The 26,519-nt window shown below is 44.1% G+C and overlaps 1 protein-coding gene across 1 annotated transcript in view; it reads left to right on the forward strand.

The window, feature by feature from the left end:
* Positions 1–13,985: 13,985 nt before the first annotated feature.
* LOC126355373 (octopamine receptor beta-3R-like) overlaps positions 13,986–26,519 on the forward strand; it is a 50,284-nt gene continuing 37,750 nt past the window's right edge. The window contains exon 1 of the mRNA XM_050005668.1: positions 13,986–14,820. Within this exon, the coding sequence (XP_049861625.1) occupies positions 14,004–14,820 (817 nt within the window). The 5' untranslated portion in view covers positions 13,986–14,003. The remainder of the gene's footprint in view (positions 14,821–26,519) is intronic.

The raw sequence follows: 26,519 nt of genomic DNA on the forward strand, positions 1-26,519 counted from the left end.
CGACTGAATTTAGCGTTGGCTGAAAAAAGACCAAGGCTGGCACACAAAAAACTACTCTTCCCCCAGGATGATGCATTATCCCACACATCAGCGATAACAATAGCGAAATTGCGTGAACAGGACTTTGAATTAGTTCCTCATTCACCCAACGCACCAGACTTAGCCTCAAATGACTTCTGCCTGTCCCCTAACTTGTACTTTATCTTCATGGGAAGAAATACAGCGAACAAGTATGACAGATTCCATTTTTCCGATGGTTGAAAAAACTGCTGGAGGATCGCTGAAACTGGTGTGTACCCCTCAAAGGAGTCTATGTCAAGAAACCAGGTTTGCTTCTCTTGATTTTTTACCAGATATATCAGTCCACTCTCTGTAAATGCACGCTTTTGTTTTGATATGGGGCTATTGCGTGCCAATATTTGTAATAGGAGATACTGTTATGTACGAGGGCGTGCTGAAATGTAATGTCTCCGACTTTTTTATATGAAAACTTGCAAAGCTTTTAAAACGAAACTAAAGTTGTTAACGTTCCTCATATCTACATATTTACTTCTCAACATATTTACACTGGAGACGAACAAAATTATCTCAGTGAGAGACCACTTTGTTTATACCGTCACTACAGAATGTTTGATTTCGTTGGCGGAATTACAACCTCACCTCTGCTTCCAATGCTTCATCACAATCGAAGTGAAGTCCTCAAATGCGTTCTTTATGTTCTGGAAACAGCTGAAAATCGGATGACGCCAAATCGGGATTCTATGGGGCATGTTGGAATGACAACGAACCCAAGGCGTCGGATTGTTACAGCTTTCACAGCAAACGTGTGCGGTCTGCCATAGCCATTCTGTAGGAAGAGTGCGCCATGTGTGGACTAGCTCTTCCAGTCCTATAATAGATTACAGTACACGCTGTTGCTAACACACCGTCCTAATTACGTTTAGTCACCGTCAGGGTAAACCCTACAATTCGGAGCCCTCTAAAGGCAGTGAGCGGCAAATACAATGACGGAAAAAAAGATCGCAACAGCAAAAAATAATTAGTGTAGAGTAACGAAATTTCAGGAACACATTTTCCTAGGTAACAAATGTAAGTGATTAACAGATTAATGTTAGCGTGAGACAAGTCACTGCAAATGGGAAATGCTGGTACATAAATATCCTCTGTTACGGCCTGAATGTTAAATACAAGAGCCGGTCGGCGTGGCCGAGCGGTCCTAGGCGCTATAGCTGGAACCGCGCGACCGCTACGGTCACAGGTTCGAATCCCGCCTAGGACATGGACGTGTGTGATGTCCTTAGGTTAGTTAGGTTTAAGTAGTTCTCAGTTCTAGGGGACTGATGACCTCAGCAGTTAAGTGCTCACAGCCATTTATTTTTTTATTACAAGAATGCAAGCGTGCGTGCATTGTATCGTACAAGTGCTGGTCGTCAGTATGTGGGATTAAGTTCCATGCTCTTGATCGTTCACCACAAGTATGATAAGGCCGTGCGGGTTATCCGCGAGGTCCTAGGCGCCTTGTCATGGTCCGCGCGGCTCCCATCCCCCCCCCCCCCCCCCCCACCCCTCAGAGGGTCGAATCCTCCCTCCGGAATTGGTGTGTGTGTTGTCCTGTTGTCCTTAACGTTAAGTTAGTTTAAGTTAGATTAAGCTGTGTTTAAGCCTAGGAACCGACTACCTCACCACTTTGGTCCCATAGGAACTTAGTACAAATTTACAAATACCCGGCGATCGAATATGCTAAGGCGACATGTACGCACGCTGTGGGATATGCTGCGTTACAACAGCGGTATGTGGGCGGGCGTTATCCTCTTGGGAAACACACCATGGAATGTTTTTAATGAGTGGCAGCACTATAGGTCTAATCAACGCACTGACGTACAATTGTCCACTTATGGTATGTGGGATAACCACGACAGTCCCCGTGGTGTCATACGAAATAGCACCACATACCACAGTACATGGAAGATGCCTGGAGATACTGACAGGTTTCAAATAGATTATATTATGGAACCAGGTTCTAAATTGTAAGACATTTCCAGGGACAGATGTGAACTCTGACCACAAGCTATTGGTTATGAACTGTAGATTAAAACTGAAGAAACTGCAAAAAGGTGGGAATTTAAGGACATGGGACTTGGATAAACTGAGAGAGCATAAAGGGAACAAATGACCAGAATGGGAGAAAGAAATACAGTAGAAGAAGAATCGGTAACTTTGAGGGATGAAGTAGTGAAGGCAGCAGAGGATCAAGTAGGTAAAAAGACGAGGGCTAGTACATATCCTTGGGTTATAGAAGAAATATTGAATTTTAGTTGATGAAAGGAGAAAATATAAAAATGCAGTAACTGAGATCGACAGGAAGTGCAAAATGGCTAACCAGGCATGGCTAGAGGACAAATGTAGGGATGTAGAGGCTTATCTCACTAGGGGTAAGATAGATACTGAATACTGAAAAATTGAAGAGACCTTTGGAGAAACGAGAACCATTTGTACGAATAGCCAGAGCTCAGATGGAAACCCAGTTCTAAGCAAAGGAGGGAAAGAAGAAAGGTGGAAGGAATATACAGATGGTCTATACAAGGGCGAGGTACTTGAGGGCAATATTATGGAAATGGAATATAGATGAAGATCAAATGGGAGATATGATACTGCGTGAAGCGTTTGACAGAGCACTGAAAAACCTGAGTCTAAACAAGACTCCAGGATTACACAACATTCCATTATAACAACTGAGAGCCTTGGGAGAGCCCGTCGTGACAAAACTCTATCCTGTGGTGAGAAAAATATATGAGACAGGGGAAATACCCTCAGACTTCAAGAAGAATCTAATAATTCCAATCCCAAAGAAAGCTGGTGTTGACAGATGTGAAAATTATAGCACTACCAGTTTAATAAGTCACGGCTGCAAAATACTAACGCGAATTCTTTACAGACGAATGGAAAAACTGGTAGAAGCCGACCTCGGGGAAGATCAGTTTGGATTCCGTAGAAATATTGGAATACGTGAGGCAATACTGACCCTGCGACTTATCTCAGAAGCTAGATTGAGGAAAAAGCAAACCTACATTTCTGGCATTTGTAGACTTAGAGAAGGCTTTTGACAATGATGACCGGAATACTCTCGTTCAAATTCTGAAGGTGGCAGGGGTAAAATACAGGGAGCGAAAAGCTATTTACAATTTATACAGGAACCAGATGGCAGTTATAAGAGCCGAGGGACATGAAAGGGAAGCAGTAGTTGGGAAGCGACTGAGACATGGTAGTAGCCACTTCCCGATGTTATTCAATCTGTATATTGAGCAAGCAATGAAGGAAAGAAAAGAAAAATTCGGAATAGGTATTATAATCCATCGAGCAGAAATAAAACTTTAAGGTTCCCCGATGACATTGTAATCCTGTCAGAGACAGCAAAGGACTTGGAAGATCAGTTGAACGGAATGGACAGTCTCTTGAAAGTAGGATATAAGATGAACAACAAAAGCAAAACGAGGATAATGGAATGTAGTCGAATTACGTCGGGTGATGCTGAGGGAATTAGATTATTAAATGAGACACTTAAAGTAGTAAAGGAGTTCGCTATTTGGGAAGCAAAATAACTGATGATGGTCGAAGTAGAGAATGTATAAAATGTAGACTGGCAATGGCAAGGAAAGCGTTTCTGAAGAAGAGAAATTTATTAAAATCGGGTATAGATTTAAGTGACAGGAAGTCGTTTCTGAAAGTATTTGTATGGAGTGTAGCCATGTATGGAAGTGAAACATGAACAATAAATAGTTTGGGCAAGAAGTGAAGAGAAGCTTTCGAAATGTGGTGCTACAGAAGAATGTTGAAGATTAGATGGGTAGATCACATAACTAATGAGGAGGTATTGAATAGAATTGGGGAGGAGAGGTGTTTGTTGCACAACTTGACAAGAAGAAGGGACCGGTTGGTAGGACATGTTCTGAGGCATCAAGGGATCACAAATTTAGCATTGGAGGTCAACGTGGAGGGTAAAAATGGTAGAGGGAGACCAAGAGATGAATACACTAAGCAGATTCAGAAGGATGTAGGTTGCAGTAAGTACTGGGAGATGAAGAAGCTTGCACAGGATAGGGTAGCATGGAGAGCTGCATCAAACCAGTCTCAGGACTGAAGACCACAACAACAACAACAACCACAATTCTAGCTCTAGACCCAGTGTGTCTAGCAGGTAGACAGGTTGGGTGCAGAACCTCATTTAGCCTACTTTTAACCAACAAGGAGCCATCAGTGGCATGAAGGCAGAACCAGCTTTCATGAGAAACTGTAACTGACTTCCACACTGCTCTCGAACGAGTTCCCTCGCTAGACACCACTGAAGTCACCGATTGTGATGGTTTGGGTAAGTTGGATGCACGCTCTGAGCTGTCCTTGAAGTGAGTGCTCTGTAACAGTTCGTTGAGCCACTGTGGAGCTAACTGCTGTTCAAAGTGCTGCTGCATATGCATTACGATGAGCCTGAGCCATACGCCAAACTTGTTAGTCTTTCCTCTCGGTAGTGGCACGTGGTCGTCTGGAGCGCGATTTTCATGCAGCCGAACACTCTTGTGACGTCCGCTGCCAGCAATCACGAACAGCGGCTACATTCCTGCGAAGGCTTTCTTGAGCACAGCAGAAGGGACATCCAACTTTTCGTAGCCCTATTACACGTCCTCGTTCAAACTCAGTGACGTGTTGAGAATAGCCTTCCTCACTTTAAAGGCATTCTCGACTAACGCCATCTCATCACAATGGTACTTAAAGGTAAAAGAAAACCTGATTTTCATCCTCATAGTGTGACTGTCGCGAATTCTGGATATACATCATCTTTCAGACATAGGAACACACCTAATTACATTCATTAATGTCGCACATCTCCTTCTTGGTGTTGCGGTATATTTTTGCTTCATTTTATGTAGACATGATGCGTAAAGTTGTACAACTCGAATCTGGTTTTGCAAGACAGAGCGGATCAGGTTGTGGAAAGGGGCTAAGGTCAAATACTGTTAGTTACACCAGAATACACACAACTTTATTCCTTAAGCCAAAGCACAGTATTGTCTTTAAAACAACAAAGATCAATTCACGGCTGAGAGCCCAAGTAACTTCTCCAGAATAAATTTAAATGATTGCTGTTAAAACACAAGGGTTTAGAGTAACGGCTGAAGGCCTTCCTAAATTCAAATTTCAATATCTTCTGGCTAAAGGCCTTATTAAGGAAAATTCAAGTTAATTCTTCGACTGAAAGCCAAATTAAAAAATTTTCTTCACATAATAATAGAGAGACCTTAAGAATAAGCCTATACACAGTACAACAGAAAGACATCTTAAGAAAACTAGAAGTGCCTTGTCGGCTGAAGGCCCAAGCAATTACTCGAGAATAATTAAAGACAACCTTAAGATAAACAATTACAGAACACGGCTGAAAGCCGTTTCAAGAACTCAAAATAATTAAAGAGAAACCTTAAAGACGGGGATTTACACGTTAAAGCCACAGATTCTTAAACAAACGCTGCTGAAGGCCTAAATACGGAGCAACAAGAATCGTAAATGAAACATGGCTGAAGGCCTAATCTTAAAGTTGTTATGAAGTTCGGCTGAAGGCCATATACAAAACATAAAACAGACAGTATTAATACATTGTTGAAGGCCTGGCATAGTAACTGCGACCAGATAAAATTACAACCACAAACAACAAACAGTGGTGCTCAGAGGTGTTCCAAGGGTCGGCTTGGGGAGGAAACTCTAACAACAGTTTAAGTGAGACAGACTGCCAAGCGTAACACTACACAATCGGGTTGCAGTACGACCTACGGACGGCTGACGAACCAAACAACCGCCTAATCAATTCCCTTCCTTCCGAGCAACAGCACGACCACCAAAGGTACCAGTGAAGACGAGGATGGCAGCAGGATTATGTCTCAATAATTGGCGTATAAACACAGTCAAGGAAGAATAAACACTCAAAGAGAAAAAGAGAGCAACACCAAGCTGTCAAACTACACGCCGTACCGGACAGCACCAACACGGCGAGGAAAACACACTGCTGCAAAACTACCCTAACGACCAAGGCTGGTAACCGGAACGTTAACCAGCACAAGGCGGAAGATACCGCTGGTGCACTTCACTAATACATTATAATCATTTCATAGGTTAAACACCATACAGGAAAACCGCTGCAAAAGTTGGCCGACTCCAACACACCATCACGTTTGCGCGAACAGCTCAGGATGCAACAACCAGCAATTAACGAAGAGATGTCACAACGGTTGAGATTTCATGACAGGTTGACTGATTACTAAACTCCAGTATGCAGGTGCGGTGGGCGACGAACTTAGCAGTTCTCGCTGCTAGTGGCATACAACTCCGACCGCGCGTGCCCCGGTTTGATCACACGCCACAGAGACTTCCTAGCTGCTCCACCGCAACCGACCAACTGCCACACACACCATGACACGGAAATATAATTGCCACACTCAAGAAGTTACAGCAGTAGCAGTATCGATAAACGCTGCTGCTGCCACTGACAGAGGCAAGTGAGCAACTCGTTCAGATACTGGCTGAGGGAGGGATAAGACGCCACTCGATGGTAACAAAATGCCCAAAAGGAAAAACGGCATTGACGCGAGCCGACCACGCCTCACAATGTTTTTTCCATCTAAAAAGGTTTAAGAGTTTTACAGTTAAAAATGTCGGAGGTATTACTTTTCAGCAAGCCCTCCTGTAATAAAATTAATTTTACAGCCAACGAAAACAATTCGTAATACAACAACTGTCTGGCCCTTTGCGTGAATATTCGTCAGTTGTTCAGTACTGGACGACAGCGATAGCACCCAAACGTTTCCGACACTTTTTTACAATCCCAGACTGTGAGATGCGATCCGATCACAAACAGCGCCTGGTAGCGTTTGACATGCTTGCTTAGCTTTAGCAGTGCTTTCAGTTTACATCCTGTAACTCTGAAGCGCCTTGTACACGATCGACGTTCTTGTCTCAGTTGAGTACTGGAGACAGTAACTCTACTGAAGCGCCCCAGCGTTTGACTACTGTACTGTTCCTCGTCCGCCCCGAGAGGTCTTTTCGTTTATACGTCGGCGTACAAAATTCCGTGTGCTGCAGGAGCTGTCTGCTGTACAGTTTGGCGCGTCAGTGGTGAAAATGATGTTATGAGGGACGACCGTTTCCAAAAAAAAATCAAAATATGGTAACAACATGTGGAACAAGTAATAATAATAGAGATTCATAATGGATATTTTTTTCAAAGGTCGTATGGTAAATTCTCGACATTCCTGAGAACTTAAAGAACAAAAAAAAGTCCTCCAAATATCATATAAATTTATTTGGTCGAGAATCTACATACTGCAAACACACGAAACAATTATTAATTTTAATAATGAACAGCCACAGTTGCACCGTTTACTTAGGTTTCAGTCGGGATAACCCAACCTTCTTCAGAATAACAGTATCTATCATTTGTCCATAGTGGACATCGTCAAGCTAAAACTATAAATCCACGAGTGCTGTACTGGAGTTCAAGCCGCTATGTCATCCCTAAGTCCGTTTTGTCCCGTGTGATAGTAAATTGGAAACGTGAAGATACGCGAAGAGCACAAAAGCGTACAGGCCGACCTCGTCTGTTGACTGACAGAGACCGCCCACAGTTGAAGAGTGTCGTAATGTGTAATAGGCAGACATCTATCCAGATCATCACACAGGAATCCAAAACTGCATGAGGATCCACTGCAAGTAATATGACAGTTAGGCAGGAGGCGAGAAAACTTGGATTTCATGGTCGAGCGACTGCACGTAATCCACACATCACGCCGCTAATTGCCATTCGATGCCTCGCTTCGTGTAAGGAGTGTAAACATTGAACGATTGAACAGTGTAAAAACGTTGTATGGAGTCACGAATCACGGAACACAATGTGGCGATCAGACGGCAGGATGTGGGTATGGCGAATGCCCGGTGAAAGTCATGTGCCGGCGTGTGTAGTACCAACAGCAAAATTCGGAGGTGCTGGTGGTATGATGTGGACTTGTGTTTCCTGGAGGGGGCTTGCAGCCCTTGTTGTTTTGCGTGGGTCTATCACAACACAGGCGTACATTGATGTTTAAAGCACCTTCTTGCTTCCCACTGTTGAAGAGCATTTCGTGGATGGTGATTGCATATTTCAACACGATCGAGCACTTGTTCTTAATGCGCGGCCTGTGGCGGAGTGGTTACACGACAGTAACATCTCTGAAACGGACTGGCTTTCACAGAGTCCTAACGTGAATCCTACAGAGCACCTTTGGGATGTTTTGGAACGCAGACTTCGTGCCAGGCCTCACCGACCGACGTCGACACCTCTCCTCAGTACAGCACTCGTGAAGCATGGGCTACCATTCTCCAAGAAAGCTTCCAGCACCTGATTGAACGTATATTTGCGAGAGTGGAAGCTGTCAGAGCTAAGGGTAGGCTAACACCATACTGAATTCCGGAATTACCGATGGAGGGCACCACGAACTTGTAATTCATTTTCAGCCAGGTGTCCGGATACTTTTGACCACATAGCGTAATTTCCCTATAGTTCGACGGCCTTATACCACCTTATTGTATGTGCGCCTAGTACCACTCTACTGGTCGAGGTCGGAGCCAACGTCTTGCAGAATCAGTAACCTTCCTATCATCCGCGTACTGCTTCTTGTGGAGTGCTTAGGCCGAACACATGAAAGGTTCGTGACCCAGGCTCAGTGGTAGATGAGGAAAAACGGATGAATGTAGTTTAGTGAGTTTCCCTCGGGTACACAGACTTACATGAGGCTTTACGTGTCATTAAAAAGGAGGAAAAATGGTTCAAAGGGCTCTGAGCATTATTGGACTTAACATCTATGGTCATCAGTCCCCTAGAACTTAGAACTACTTAAACCTAACTAATCTAAGAGCATCACACAACACCCAGTCATCACGAGGATCACGAGGCAGAGAAAATCCCTGACCCCGCCGGGAATCGAACCCGGGAACCCGGGCGCGGGAAGCGAGAACGCTACCGCACGACCACGAGCTGCGGCCAAAAAGGAGAAGTTTGTTTGCATTTTTGTTGCGACGAATACTCTAACCTCATTTTTTCAGTTTCCGGAGGATGGAACAATACACTTCATAACTGGTCGTTGCATAATAAGAGAGGACACCTAACAGAATAACCCCTTTAGAGTCCTAGAAGACGGTCGCAATGACTTTCCGTCCTGAGAGTACGTTCGATTGGTTAATTGATTTTGGGGAGGGGGGAGGGGGGTGGACCAAACAGCGAGGTCATCAGTCCCACCGGATTAGGAAGGATGGGGAAGGGAGGAGGCCGTGCGCTCTCAAAGGAACCATCCCATCATTTGCCTGAAGCGGTTTAGGGAAGTTACGGAAAACCTAAATGAGGATGGCTGGACGCGAGTCTGAACAGTTTTCCTCCCGAAAGCGATCCAGCCAGAGTGCTAACTACTGCGCCACTTCCCTCGGTGCTGAGAGTACGGCTTTCAACCTTTTCTTCAGAGGAGAGATGATGTGGCGCCACTCCTTGGACTGCGTTTTATTTCCGATTCGAAGTCATGATCCCATGTTTCATCGCCTCTGACGACGTTCGACAAAAATTCGTCGCGATTAGCCTCGTAAAGCTCTAGCAATTCGGCGCACATGGTCTTTCATTGATCTTTATGGTCTTCTGTTAGGCGGTTGGGAACACAGCGGGCTCGAATCTTTCAGTACCCCAACTGGTATAGGTGTGTGTCACCACTACCAATAGAGAAGTCCAGTTGTGCAGTGAGGTGTTTGATTGTGATCCGCCATTCGCTTCGAATGAGAATGTCCACACGTTCCAATATATCTGTGTGCGACCAGCCTGCACACAGTGGATTGGACAGGTTTCCACTACCTTGTTGCGATGACGACAGACGTCTGGCCCAACAACTCATCGTCCTTTTATTTTCTGCCAGCTCGTGTCCGCTGACATCCTGCAAGTGCTTACGAATAGCAGCGAAGCTCTGGTTTTCTTCCAAAAGAGACTTAATGACAGCTGTCTGTTGGAATGCACCTCCGTTACAGACGCCACTTAGTAGGTTACGAACAGTGCCGCCACCGATCAGAACTTCATGAGACTATAGGGGCCGAAGTGGGAATATTCCACAATATCCCACAACAAATTCCGCACTTTTCAAACTATATTAGCCCAGGGACAATGTGTTGCATTACTTACTGAACTCCTTTCGTTCTATTGGGAGGTAGTACTTCGTAGCTTTCCTATGATTCAGGGACGTTGTCTTCAACCGCCATAAGCTGCTATATTAATAATTGCTTCTGTATGACTAGTTTTAATCATAGATGATCATAAGGTCGTCACAGTAATATAAATACACCCTGAAAGTACGGTTCGCAGACATTACAAGTTCTTGGAAGATATCATAGCACGTCTAGGCTCTAGAAACACTTGACTTGGCTGATATCCTATTCATTTATAGCTTCTTTCTTCATCAGATATCACATAAACGGACTGTTTGTAGAGACACACATTTGGATGGAAATAACTGCTTATCATGCAATAATATTACGTCAATCTAATGAAGTTGTATGTTTGAGATAAGTCGTATATAAATAATTTCTGACATAATGATTGGTTCAAATGGCTCTGAGCACTAAGGGACTTAACATCTGTGGTCATCAGTCCCCTAGAACTTAGAACTACTTAAACCTAAGTAACGTAAGGACATCACACACATCCATGCCCAAGGCAGGATTCGAACCTGCGACCGTAGCGGTTACGCGGTTCCAGACTGAAGCGCCTAGAACCGCACGGCTACACCGGTCGGCTCTGACATAAAAGTCTGCGGCGATTTACACATGAGATTTATTAAACTTTTAGAATCCGTTGTTGGGGGCGTATATCTTCAAATAAGTGATGTGGGGGGTGCCAACCCATTCCACAACTGCCAAACTTCTGCATCTCAAACCAACTTTGCACCCAATAACCTCAATTATTTCTCGAACGTATACCAACCTTTGTATATTATTCTTGTAAGCAACTGAATGTACAATGCGCTATAGTTATCTGTCCTTCCTTTGTTGGGGGATTGTGGGGAAGATGGTATTTTCGTGAAAGTCCAGTCCTATGTCTCCGGTCACAAAGACAGCACACAAATTCTCAAATACTTGTTTGAATGCGATTTCTTCAAACGATTTTTCAAGTTTATAGGAGTGTTGCCTCTTTTGCCTTGTTTTGCCATTGCTTTCGCATTTCCAGTTATTTCACTTTGGATCTGTAAATTATAGATAAGTTTTCGCATGTCGTATCACCATCCCTAAAATTAGACTGAAAAAAAACAACAACAACAACAAAAAACGTGATGCACCACGAAGAAATTATTGTCTCTCGGTTCGCATCATGACTCATCCTTATCGCTGAAGACAATTCTGCTCCAGTCAGTTGGATTCCAGGCCAAAAACGTGTCTGGAGACGCACAGAATACAACTTTATAGCGTGTCGTACGACCGGACAGCTGATAGAGACGGTCTAGAGTGCAATTTCTTTTCGTAACTGGGCCTGTTTGGTTGCCATCCACAAAACTCTAACAACAGGCAGCGGTACGGTACGTCGATGATAATCTGCCGTCCGTTTTGTTGCCCTTCATGGCAAATCACCTTGGGCAATACCTGCCCGCATACGGGGAGAGTTTCTACTGCGTATTCGTGATTGCCAAACCCTACATTGACCAGCAAGGTCGCCAATCTCTCCCCAGTTAAGGACGTTTGGAGCATTATGAGCCAGTCCGTCCAACCAGCTGGGGACTTTGTGATAATTGGACAGAATTTGGCGCGATATCCCTAAAGAGGACATCTAACAACACTATCAATCAATGTCGAGCCGAATAACTGCTCTCGTAAGAGCCAAAGGTAGATTAACGCGTTATTGTTCAAATGTTCAAATGTGAGTGAAATCTTATGGGACTTAACTGCTAAGGTCATCAGTCCCTAAGCTTACACACTGATGATGATGAGGTCCCATACTCCGATGAGCGTAGAGGACGATGCGGGAAACCCGTACTAGGCAAGGTCCTAGCGGAGCTGGTTTGCCATTGCCTCCCTCCAACAGTAATGAGGATGAATGATGGTGATGAAGATGACACAACAATACCCAGTCATCTCGAGGAAGGGAAAATCCCTGGCCTCGCCGGGAATCGAACCCGGAACCCTGTGCTTGAGAAGCGAGAACGCTATCGCAAGACCACGAGCTGCGGACAAGCTACTTAACCTAAATTATCCTAAGGACGAACACACACACACATGCCCGAGGGAGGACTCGAACCCCCGCCGGGACCAGCCACACAGTCTATGATTGCAGTGCCTGAGACCGCTCGGCTAATCCCGCGCGCCTAACGCGTTATTAACATTTTGAATATCTGAAGCTCTTTCTCTGAAATACATGATACAATTTTAGTGAAATTCCAATCATCCGTTTGTCAGTTCATGTACATGATAACTACAATATCTGTTCCATTCAGATAATTTTCACTTTTCTTGAGGGTCTTATAGTGTATAACCAGCAAAACTCAAATTCATTAACATAAAAGTAATAAAATTTGCGGAGCCCATAATGGGAAAAACGAGCACACACTCAGACGAATTGACCTCGAATCCTCTGTGTTTCAGATCCACCGCAGCGGACTCGATCTTCCGGATAGGCGACAGGTGGTGCCCTGCAAAACCGACGGCAAGTGGGACATCGAGGTGAATGAGTAACGAAGCTGCCAGACAAGAGAGCAAATCAGGCGGGCGCGAGAGCGGCTCGTAATTCGTCGGAAAATTAACGGAAGTGAACGCTACGCGCGACGCCGGGCGGCGAAAATGAAATTAGGGGCCAGAGACAGCGCGCCTCGGTGTGCGGGTCCCGCCTCCGAAGCTACGACCGCCGCCCTCACACCTGCCCGCTACACCTGCTGCGGGACAGCCTGCTGAATGCGAGGTGGCAGGGCGACAAAATGGTGAGCAGCGGAGAGACCGGCACGTCAGGCGTCGAAACGTCGCCAATGGGGAGCACTCTAGAGGAGCTCTGTGGCGTCTTGGACAAGACGTAATGTAAACGAGACGAACACACGAGAAGTTTACGAGTTGGCTCGTGGCAAAGAATGGCATCTTACTGAAAATGGTAATGAAGCAAAGAATCTCATGGGGAAAATGATGTGTCATACTGGCAAAGATGCACATTTAGGCTGCAGTAAGTGTTAAATCATTTTCGTAAATTGGGAAGGAATATAAGACGGGTGCTAAAATGGCTAAAATGTCCGGTAGTAGTATTTAGAGATTGCAGCAATAAAAGACTTTTCCAGAGGTATTATGTTGTACAAAAAATGGATAAAATTGTACTAATCGATAGTATACGATCACGAAGCAACCAGTATGGGACAATGATTCGAATGTCCTAGGTGATAGTGACGGGAATCAGTAGCTAAGGGATAGGGAAAGCACGATATCGGCAGGGTATTATATCTGCAGAGCTGAACGTTAGGTCGGATTAGTCCAGTTTCTAGCTGCATTAGCAGAGCTAGGGAAGCATACGGAAGCGAGAGGCGGGCTGCCGTAGCCATAGACGCAGCTGCACACAGCCTGCAGCCGCCAGCCGGGCCCCAAGCCGAAGGCGCGGTCCCCGGGAGGCGGGGGGCGGCTAGCTGTCCGCAGTCGCGCTTCCAGACAGCACCAGCGGTGCCGGCGCGATGCTGAGCGGAATGGCCGCCCCCAGCGAGCCTCCCGTCTTCGCCGCGCCGCCCCCGGTGCGGCCGCCTCCGCCGCCCCCGCCGCCGCTGCCGCCCGGCAGGCCCACGGCCGCGTGGGCCGCCGCCGCCGCCGCAGCCGCCGCCTCCGTCCCGGCGGCAGCTCCGCACAACGACTCCGCGGCCGCCGCCGCCGCCGCCTCCTCGGCAGTGGCTTCGCCCTGGAGCCCCGAGGTGGCCCCCGCGCTGATCGCCGTCAAAGCGCTCATCATGGGCAGCATCATAGTGGCCGCGGTGCTCGGCAACGCGCTCGTCATCATCAGCGTGATACGCCACCGCAAGCTGCGCATCATCACCAACTACTACGTCGTCTCGCTGGCGCTGGCCGACCTACTGGTCGCACTGTGCGCCATGACGTTCAACGCCAGCGTCGAGCTGACGGGCGGCACCTGGCTCTTCGGCTACTTCATGTGCGACGTGTGGAACTCGCTCGACGTCTACTTCTCGACGGCGTCGATCCTGCACCTGTGCTGCATCAGCGTGGACCGCTACTACGCCATCGTGCGCCCGCTCGAGTACCCGGTCACGATGACGCAGCGCACAGTCGGCCTGATGCTGGCCAACGTGTGGCTGCTGCCGGCGCTCATCTCCTTCACGCCCATCTTCCTCGGCTGGTACACCACCCCGGAGCACCAGGACTTCCGCCGCTCCAACCCGGACGTGTGCATCTTCGTGGTGAACCGCGCCTACGCCATAATCTCCTCCAGCGTGTCGTTCTGGGTGCCCGCGGTGGTGATGGTGACCATGTACTACCGCATCTACAAGGAGGCGGTGCGCCAGCGCAAGGCGTTGTCGCGCACCTCTAGCAACATCCTGCTGAACAGCATCCACGCGCACCGCACCAGCCACCGCAGCCGCGCCGCCGCCATCGCCGCCGCCGCTGCAGCCACGACGGACCCAGCTCAGCAGCAACAGCAGCAGCAGCACCTGCTGCACCCCAGCGACGGAGAAGTCCAGCCGCCCAGCAGCAGGCAGTCCTCCGCTGGCTCGCAGAAAGCGCTCGCACCTGCCGAGATCAACCTTAACGGTGAGTACCGGCCTCTGGCTGTATCCACCAGTTCTGTTCATGTTCAATAAAATATATTAATCGAGTCGTACACGTCGTCCGCACATATCGATGAGACTCTGACATTACTATCGAGATGCAGCTTCTTTAGTTGTGCTTTGGAACATAACCTGACTAAAGAACTTGCCATGAAGAAAACTCCCATACGTTGTGTGACTGTGATACCAAGTGGTGCTTTGAACGCCTAACAGGCTGCCTCAAGGGCAATAATTATTAGTTACCACATTTTAAACAGATTTTTTAGAGTTTAATTTTATTTCATTTTCTTGGTTTCAAGATGCGCTCATCTAACGATAGAGGTATGTGTAATTGTCTTAAAATTTTCTTAAAATTCTCCGTCTCAGCTGATATGTTCTGAGCATGCGGCAGGGAACCAAGCGATATATATGGTGCATAAAAAAAGAAAGCCCGTGACTGTAAAAGGAAATCCCTTCAACGGATTAACAGCAATAAGAACCTGTTAAAGGAAATTAGAAACAGTTACGACCACTGTACATTTATATTGTGATCCCTTAAATGTATCACAATTTCATTCTACAATGGTCGTAACTGTTTCTAGTTCCTTTAACAGATTCTTATGTCTGTTAGATTCGGTTAATACTGTTATACGAAAATTTAATTTTGCTGTAGCCCAGCTATGCGTCCCATTCCACAAGGGCCTTTAAGCAAAGAAACATCTGTCAGTTGTCTGCACTTCGTCAGCTCGTTTGACCGAGGTTACGAATGCAAGACACAAATATGACACACTAAATGAATACATATAAGTTATACACACAAGTAAATGTATTGAATAGTAATGTTCAGGAGTAAGTGTTGCTGTGATGATAAATGTCCATGGGCATATCGGCAAGCAGTTTTCAAAGCACAAAAAAGAGAGGAATGCGTCTACCCCAATAATTTTTTGAAAAACCGTTCTTTACTCTTCAGTTTTGCAATATCTGCTAAGTGATAAAATATAAAACTTGTGCCTTTCATGTAAATCACTATATCAACACACTTCGTTACGTAAGAAACTATGTAAAGTCCTTGTACTGAACTGGTCATTCCCGGCCCATATGTAATTTTAATCGGCTGATTTACTGCGAGAGAATTGTAAAAGTGATAAGTGAAAAACTGACATAAAACCCTATGACAGACTTTAAATGTGTATGCTCGGGAGCTCTGTGTTAACAAATGCTACTCAACATTTGACGGTTGTGATTGCATAGATGTGTTTTTAGCTGCTCCCTACCTCAGATGACTGCTGCTATATCTCCGGTGCCGACGATTCGTTGTCTCATCCAGCCCTACTCAGGAGCAAATAAGGCGGTGCTAAATTCAATACAACAAATGAAGCGACTCATAACCTAATAATATTGCAGCGTCTGCTCCGAGGAGACACTGAAGGAAAGCAATTTTCACTGCTCAGTGTGGATTTAGTTTTCACCAGCTACCTTCACAGCAGAGCTTTTTTGGGATTCATGCTTTATGCTATTAGGTGTTAGACAATACGTGGTGCACTTTACAGCTGCATTGCATGCGTTTTCTCTATAACGGAAGGCGCAACTATACTTCTAGGTTGTATTAGAATGGTTGGCGATCTTGATTATAATTTTCATTACTTTTAACATGTTAGAGACACCTTCATATATGCCGTTGCGCTATGAAACTTCGTCCCCTAACTAACGTGTCATTAATCGCTAGATCGTCTTGTTGTTAATTCATGGTTCAAAAGTTGTACAAGAAAGGGGATTTTTCTGACTACAATAGTACCAAAGTCATAACCACTAGGCACTAAGTTTAAAGTCCAACCGAGTTTCTCACGTCGCATACAACGTTCAGACAACTTACAGGATACAGCCGGTGACGTCATCGACAATCGCCGATATTTCGACATGAGCACACCATATCATTTTCAAGGCAATATTGCAGCAAGTAAGCCTGGTGCAAGAGAATTTAAAACCTTGGTCTGAACAGCAATTCGGAAAATGATACACACACACACACACACACACACACACACACACACACACACTGTAAATACCAGCACCAACACACGCCAAAGCCGCGCGGGATTAGCCGAGATGTCTCAGGCGCTGCAGTCATGGACTGTGCGGCTGATCCCAGTGGAGGTTCGAGTCCTCCCTCGGGCCAAAACTGCAGCAAGTAAGCGTTCAGCAAGGGAATTTAAAACCCCGGTTTACAGAGCAGTTCCGGAAAGATAACAAACACCGATGCAGCAACAACACGAAGGTTCTGGTTAAGCAATGCCGGCTATTGGGAGAGCGTTATTAAGGAAACAGTTAAAAAAATGGTTCAAATGGCTCTGAGCACTATGGGACTTAACTTCTGAGGTCATCAGTTCCCTATAACATAGAACTACTTAAACCTAACTAACCTAAGGACATCACAACATCCATGCTCGAGGCAGGATTCGAACCTGCGACCGTAGCGGTCGAGCGGCTCCAGGCTGTAACGCCTAGAACCGCTCGTCCACTCCGGCCGGCAAACAGTTAAAATTAAATTAGCAAGTGATCTTAGGGAAGGAGGTTTTTGCTTCATTTCAGCCTGGAGTCCTGCTCCCTACCTATTCAAAAAGCAGAGGGACAGAGTTAATGCTTCCTTACTCGTTGCTTATTAATTCTCACTATTGATAACTTCTGATATCGGTCGTCTTTGGCTGTGTGTTGGAGCTACTGTTCACGGTGTGTGTTATGTGTGTTGTCTTTCCGGAATGGCTCTACAAACCGAGTTTTTAAATTCCCTTGCAACACGTGTACTTACTGAAATTTTGCCTTGAAAATGACAGGGTGTGCACCTATACATTTCTGTAAGTTATCTGAACATTGCTTACATCGTGAAAAACTCAGGCATCATCTTTTATCATAGTTCTCATCTTTTATAATAGTTCAAGCTACAGTTTAATTTTAAGTCTCAGTTCAACAGTGCATTCAATTACATTTGTTAGTTTACCTCTTCGATGTCTTGTTATTCTACACTGGTTTCCATTTATGTGTAAACTCTATTTGTTATGATGTAATAAAATACTTCGGTAGGAAATCCGTATAATGATGCTGCAACACAATGCAAGACATTGGTAAACAGACGTTAACATTTGTTTCTGAAATTATTTTTTGTATTTGATGCAATGCAAATCCAGTAAATATAATAACGTGACGATTTATAATGGAAACAAGCGCCTGGTAATCTAAAAATTTATGTTAATGACCTACACAGAAACTAAAAATAACGGAAGTGTTTGGAGAATTGAAGAGTCACTCCAAATGTTATTCGTTGTGGCTCCCGTAGAAATAGGGTACCTCTACAGTAATAGACTGCGTGACTCTAATCTGACACATGTAATAACCGTACTTCTAACGATCTAGCTTCGTCTGCCGCCATCAGCAGCCATGATGGTGGTGCAAGCCTTAAGCTGGTCCGAGGTAAGAGCCGAAATTGGCTGCCCAAAAATAAAAAATCTGGAAATGCAATGGAGAAAGTTTTTTTTGATTTTTAATATTTTATACCGATCACTGTGCTCCAGTCAAGAAAGTTACCTAAAATTTTACTTTTGACTGCTGTTCACTATAAGCATGTACCGCGATTACGTGAGTGGTTCTGCAACAGTTGAGCTTCCAGATGGGGACAGAGGACAAGAAACAACTGTAAATTTTTGTTAAATAAAGTCACTAAATTACGCCTGACGTGAAAGCAACTTGTTTACTTGAAACTAACGTTATTTCGTTGTAGATGACAAGCTGCAGAACAATATAAAGAAAATCCTAAATAATCACACATTCTAGACAGTAAGGTAATTATCAAAACAAAGTAAAAGATTCATAGGCCGTATTTTCATTCCGATAATTATTATTTACGAGCTGTGCATTTTACAGTTCTGAATGAAAGTACTCACTGACGTTGGGACAGTGGTGGTGAGACATGTTTGGCTAGTAAAAAGAATACAGTTTGCACAATAGTGGACTCCAGTTCATATAATTTCGGCTGAAAACATGGCTGCTGTTAGAGCATCAAATCCAAACAATGATGATTACGATTACATGTGATAATACATTAACTAAAACATAGTACTCCTCGGGTATGCTCCAGACACCCAAATTTTGGTTTATGTTTGTTGTCCTGAACCATACGAGCCACCCATCGCAATTAATTCGCTCTGTAGTGTTACTTAACACAATTTGTGGCCAACTGTTTTGCAATGCAGTCAACATATTTTGAGTGTGTCGATCTGATGAAATAGTCCATTGGATATGGCTCTCACTTTCAAAGATAATGCGTTTACAAGAATACCATTGAGTGGATGTGAGCAGAATGAACGGTTGTACACCCGCACTATGCAGATTATATCTTGTCGGCACTGGCTTAAACTCAGATTAAAATCGTGAGCTTTAAACAAACACGTTGGAGTAAGATGTTTCGGTTGCATCCCGGCGTAAACAACCCGATAAAAAGGGTAATTACGCTTTAAAGGCGGGGAAAGTAGGGTTAGATAAGCTAAGATAAACGGGAGGTGGAAATGAGGTTCTTGATACCACCCGATGTCTGGGATGAAACGGAGGTAGGCGTTCATGTAATTCCCGGTCCGTAATCAAATACTTCGGCGCGTCTAGCTTCCTCGCCTTAGGGAGATCGATCCGGCCTATTTCCTCAGCTCATATCGCTCCTTCGCCGAAAACCGTAAGGCACCGTTTTCATAGACATGAGCTTGTCAGGCACTAACGTATTATGCGGTGAGGTCGATCAGAGATGATATTGTGTACGAACACGAAGATAAACTAAGGTGGAGCTTACGGGCGCTCAACACCGAGGTTATCGGTGAAGATACACTAATACCAGCGCTCGGGTATAACTTCACAGTGTTTTGCACAAAACATACAAATTCTTCATGAGACCACACACGGAATTAACATAGTTATCCACTTGCATTAAGATCTACATACGAGAAATACTTGCAGTATTTTAGTTGCAATGAGATCTCCAACCATGATAAATTTCTAGCATTATATGAGTCTGCTGCACAAATTGTTATTGCTAGAAATAAACCATCCTCTTATTTATTATTGCTCTTTACCACGTAATTTCGGCTGCGTAACCATTCCGAAGTGCAAAGTATGCATATATCGATAATAATCAATCTATTTGTGTACGTCGCGCTGCTGGAGAAGTGGAGCGTGTTTGGCTGGACTCAAGCCGTAGGCATGTTTCGTAAACGGTATTTACACAACATGGAAATGCGAAAATATTCTATCTACAGAAAGCAGTTCATAATACTGCTAATTCTGGCCGTGGAGCTATTCTGTAAGCGAGATTGCTGTACCTTGGAACACTTTCGCATCTTGAAATGATAGCATTTACTTTATGTGTGCTGCGGTGTTTTCCTGAAAATGTAAAATTATTCCTGAAAGTAAACTATCAAACTAGGAAAAACTTTTGTGTTCCAATTCATAAGTATTTCGATGAAGAAAATCTAGTCGACTATGTTTAATATTCTATATCTTACGTTAGTACTCTACTACTCGCCAAATAATCGTGAAATCATATCTTAAAAAGTACTATTAAAAATGGGCAAAATGTTAAAAATGTTTTGAAGCGGAAGCTATTGGCAACCAACACAAATTTCCATTTGGAAGAGAGGGAAAACTATTAACACATTAATTAAAATCATATCATTTGCAATTATAATCTGTTCCATGTTAGAAGACCTCCTTTCGTTTCAAGGTACAAATGGTGCACGACCGATGAAACATGGCGTAATCATCCGCACATTATGTAGCTATATTTAAAAATTACGAAATTTTATTCACTATAAAACTATCAAACTGAGTAAATAAGAATATCTCCCATTTAGCTCAACTACAACATACAACACTGAATTATTGTCGCAGGAGACGCTGAGTAGCACCGTGGGGTAGTGGTTGTGATACTAAACTGTTGAGTTCAAAACCCAGGTGGACTGCAAAATTTTAATTTCTGTATTCGGTTCGAGTACATTGTACAAGTAGCCACAAATGTCAAGAAGCGTTGTTCTGTAATGTTCTGCAGTTGTATATAGACTGTGTTCTGGCCGGAGGCAGTTCGCTCCGCGCTCTTGTATGTGCAAGTGCTGAACAAACCTTTACTAAGTGGAATTAGTGTTCGTCATTCATCTAATTACACCTTCTTCTGCGTGACAATATGTACAACTCGCAATATTTACCCTACTTTACGGACAACTGTATACTACGGACCAAAAGATGCACCTCAATTTTTAAGCACCTTTTTTTAAAAAAAATAAAAACAGCACTTTTATCATTCTTATTATCAGATTGCAAACACAGAATAAAAAACTTCTTAGTCAACTAAACAGAACTGATCTTTAAAATCCCTAAGAATCATCATATGAACTTTCTTATTCTTCCTCTTCTTCCTCTGCGTCGTCATCGTTGTCCTATTCATACACGGGGTGTTAAAAAAAAACTATCCAAAATTTCAGGAGAAAAAACTGTCTCATAACCATGGGTCCTACAAGGTATACTTTCTGACGAATGACCTCACGTTCAGAGCATGATGTCCGTTCATCTCAATACGTGCCTCTGCTCTTCGATTTGAGGACTCATGTTCTCTCCGAAATCGCCCTGGTTGGTTCTGAATGTGCTGCGATGCAAGGAATACTCGATTGTGTAGTGTTTGCACATCGTTTATTGGTATGACACAGACCGATTGTTCCATGTGTCCCAATAACCAGACGTCTAGTGGATTCAGGTCTGGGGCACGGGCAGGCCAAGGTATGGGACCTCCTGGCCAATCCACCGCTTTCCAAATGTCCTCAACAGGTGGCGATGTATAATACAGAGAAAATGTGCTGGGGTGCCATCACCCACGAACCACATCTGCCCTCTCCTTGCAATGGAACATCTTGTAGCAAGAGAGGCAGCACGTTCTTCAGAGAGCGGTGATAATAAGCCCCACCTGATCTCTGTTGTAGCAAGTACGGCCCTAGTAATCTATCGTCAAGAACGGCTACACATACATTAATTGATAATCGATTCCCATGCAGTTTTTCCTTGAACTGTACGGGGATTTTCATCTGCCGACACATTCTGATTACGGAAATTCGCAATCTCATTTCTTGTAAACCCTGCCTCAGCAGTAAACAAAATCTCGGAGGCAAATTGTGGATCTGCAACACACTGTCGCAAGAACCATTGGCATAACTGCACTCGTTCCAGGTTTGTCGTCCACTTCACCTAGAACAACCTCCTCCATTTCAGGCGTGTGAACTGAAACATTAAATACACTGTCTGCTTCGTTGGATGCTACGGAACCTGTTTCTCCAAGACGCTGCAACAGTCATCTGGACAGCTGAACGATGGTATCCTGCGTGTTAGGAATGATTCAGTCGACAAGTTACGGACTCTAATATTAACTGGAAATTTGTGATAAGACCTTATGGAAGCTAACTGCTGAGGTCAGCAGGTCACTAAGCTTACACACTACTTCATTTAACTTAAACTAACTTACGCTAAGGACAACACACACACCTAGGCCCGAGGGAGGACTTGAACCTCCGACGGGGGGTAGCCACGCGGACCGTGCAAGGTGCCCCGCGCTGTTCAGATTAACTCCATCTGCTAAACCGTAGCAATAAATCACGTCTGCCATTCACTTTGTGTAATAAAAGTCCACCATTGTTAGGTTGTGTCTGAGTATCTGCAAGAGAGGAAACATGTTGTACCGCACCACAACCATCCCAATAACATGTATCTTAAACGTGACTTATAAGGAGGCCAAACATAGAGGTACGCATCCGGAGTTGGGAGAAATGGACGCGAAAGTAAACAGACGTAACAAGACTACAGTACAGTCACACAACGTAAACGGTACAGATCACTGCAAACACTGAGGTAAGTAATGTTGACATCGATACTATCCCAGCACGATGTTGACCCTGACGTGACACGGAGTGCCAATGCAACAACGGTGCTCATATCCGCAACAGCATGTTGGTGGTGCCTTGCTCACTTGCATTATTCCACGTCAGGGGTTGTAATTAAGGGTATGGGTCGGATAATAGTCTGTAGTAGATGGAATAACCGTATTAAGTGGTTTTACAATGTTACCTAAAATCGGTCTTGACTGCATAAAATGTTTATTCACATGACCTGTTTCGGTTCTTCTAGAACCATCTTCAGATGTGCAATTTCAGTTACAGGAGTAACCCATCCACACACACAGAGCAACCTTCATACGCTGCGTCACATTAAAAAAAAAATGGGACGCAGCAACTGAGGGTTGCTGTGTGTGGACGGGTTACTCCTGTAACCGAAACTGCAGATCGGAAGATGGTTCTAGAGGAAGCGAAATTGGTCATGCGAATAAACTTTTTATGCCCTCAAACGGATTATAAGTAACATTGTAGTAGAAAAAGGTACGCATTGCCATGGATGATATCACAGGAGCATCTCCTATGAACAGGTGTCCATATGTTACATGGTAGGACGTATGCTCTGTAGGATCCATGGTCATAAGACGTGGTTGTCTTGTTTTGATGCATACCACCATTCCCTGAAATAATGGCTATTTTTTTAGTACACTGTTTAAGATGGTCTTGGCTACCATCGGGAACGTTACATATGCCGCACTTTTTGAGCCGGCCGGTGTGACCGAGCGGTTCTAGGCGTTTCAGTCTGGAACCGCGCGACCCCTACGGTCTCAGGTTCGAATCCTGCTTCGGGCATGGATGTGTGCGATCTCATTAGGTTAGTTAGGTTTAAGTACTTCTAAGTTATAGGGGACTGATGACGCCAGAAGTTAAGTCCCATAATGCTCAGAGCCATTTGTACCACTTGAACCGCAGTTCTTGAAAGATTTAAAAATCATGTCTTCTCTCGCGCTGGACCACGACTGTTTTATGAATTGGCACACTTGTTTGATTGTAGGTCGTTTTAAAACTCCATTCGGTGTGAATTCATTATGGCATTCATCCATCATCCTTTTTTTCCATTCCTATCTCTTATGCACTTTGAATGGTTTATTTATCGAGACATCAAGAGATTGCATTGTAAAGTAAGTTCTCTCGGGACAACAGCAAGCTTTATGTTTCCCTATCTCAGTTTCTCTTTCACAGAATTTTTCAAATGACTACTAAGTTTATTCACCACAAGAAAGAACTCTTCTTCAATAAAGAACCTTTCCTTCTCTCCTACACTCTGTTAATCCATAACGTCATACCAGCCTCCTCTATCCAGCCCTTGTGATATACATGGACAACAAACTGGGTGCCACCCGGTCACAGCAAAGGCCACCTGGCGCTATGGACGTTACCAGGAGTCCTGATGCCCCAAGAAGAAGTGCACCTAATCATTGCAAACATGGAGAAGCACCATACCATGGCCTGCACGTTCACCAGATCTGACGCCCTAGGATTTCTTTCTGTGGGGAAAGCTAAAGGATATTTGCTATCGCGGTCCACCGACAACGCCTGATAACATGCGTCAGCGCATTGTCAATCCATGTGCGAACATTACGGACGGCGAACTACTCGCTGTTGAGAGGAATGTCGTTACACGTATTGCCAAATGCACTGAGGCTGACGGACAGCATTTTGAGCATTTATTGCATTAACGTGGTATTTACAGGTAATCACACTGTAACAGCACGCATTCTGAGAAATACGTTCACAAAGGTACATGTATCCCATTCGAACAACCGAAACGTACCTACGTTCTGTATTTTAATTTAAACAATCAACCTGTTACCAACTGTTCGTCTAAAATTGTGAGCCGTTTGTGACTATTACATTGCCGTCTATAAAAAGCGAAAAAAGAGGTCCAACAAAAACATTCCTATTTCTTTACGTACTACACGACTGTGTAATAAAAAGTCGGGGTTCCTACTAAAAAAAAAAAAAACGCAGTTGATATCCGTTTGACCTATGACAGCGCCATCTAGCGGGCCAACCATAACGGCATCTGGTTTCCCCCTCTAAGCTAGACAAGTTTCGTTCCTTGTAGTTTTTTCGTTTGATGCTTAATTCGTGAGACATTTGGCGCGATCAATGGAGTATATATATGTGTGTGTGTGTGTGTGTGTGTGTGTGTGTGCGGAGTATAGTGGGAAGGGCGAAGAACTGTCACTGGTTGGATTCACTGCTGAGACTTCGCCAACGACTTCTTGTACTATTGCAGCACTTAAAACGCTTAAGTGCCTTTTTCTCCCAAACATTTAAAATTCACAAACAACAATGCCATATATGCTTATACTGCAAATGGAGTACAATGGCGCGGTGTTGGCATGCTGTACTCGCATTGGGGAGGACGACCATCCAGGCCCGCCTCCGACTATCCAAATCTAGGTTTTATGTCATTGCCCTGAATCGCTCTAGGCCAATGCTAGGACGGTTTATTTTAAAGGGTGCAGCCGATTACGTTCCTCAGTTAACCAATCGCCTCGCTGTAGACGGGACTCTGAACCTGTTCTTGTATTTTTTATATTGACTAATTGCAATGGCGATGTCTTAGCAATGGGGATTTGAGAGTTTATGTGATTTGACATGCATCGCTTACATTATGTCCCACAAACCAAAATAAACTTTATTTTAATAATATCTTAACACATCTAAATGAGGAACAGTACATAGTTTCTCCTTTTCCATCAGCAGTTACTGTAATAGATTACTTTGTCTTCACTTTTTTCTCTGCTTTCTTATTTTTGTCCTTTGGACATCCAAATTGGCTTTCTTTGGCCGTTATCCATATAAAATTACACGCTTTTGTACTTTTTAACTCAGTTATCTGAAATAATAAATCACGAACTTCGGATAAATTTGAATATTTTCAAGTTGGCTAATATAAGTACGAATTTCAAAGTTTCTTGGATATCGAGCAAATAAGTAATGAGTTTTCTCCTAATATGAGTTATCTCCTAACATAATTAATCAGAATTAATATTTCACTCGACAGAGGATTATACGCTCGTCTTGACTTCGAAGGGCAATGTTCATACCGACCAGGCTGTCCAGGTTTCATTCAGTGCCATCGTTACATTTACAATACGATTACAACTCCTTTTCTTTCTAAATTTCAATATTGGGTATGTACCCATTTTATGAATATTGTGCTGTTACGGATGTGGATACACATACGATAGTCACTAAATGTAAGTCAAATGCTTTATTGACGCATTTTTTAATACAGACGTTTTCGGAATACCATGGCACGGAGAAGAATATACAGGCAGTATGGGGTCATGTGAATAGGACTCTTTCCAAAATGTAACGCTTCTAAACTACAAAGAATATCTCGTGCATACCTTGGTGGAGTTACACCCCTCGGAAGACTGGTGTGGTGGACAACGATTTGGACGAATCTAAAACCATTGCGTGCTATAGGCATGTGTGCGTCGTTGAGTGCCAACCAGTACTCTCTTTTGTGGTTGAAACATTTTAAGAAAAGGAATTACTGTTTGCGATATAGTTTCCCTCAACTGATTGTATATGATGACTCCATTCAGGTCACTGTAATCTCATCCTCGGTATTTGGCGACTGCTATTGTTTCTAATTACTGATCGCCAACAATGTAATCGAATGGTAATAAGTATTTCCATGTGTTTATTCTCAACATATTCCATTTACGTATGTTTAGGGATTCATATCACCTCGTGTTCCAAGCCTCGAACTTCTGCA

The sequence above is a fragment of the Schistocerca gregaria genome, chromosome 3 (genome assembly GCF_023897955.1).
Source record: "Schistocerca gregaria isolate iqSchGreg1 chromosome 3, iqSchGreg1.2, whole genome shotgun sequence".
NCBI classification, from domain to species: Eukaryota; Metazoa; Arthropoda; class Insecta; order Orthoptera; family Acrididae; genus Schistocerca; species Schistocerca gregaria.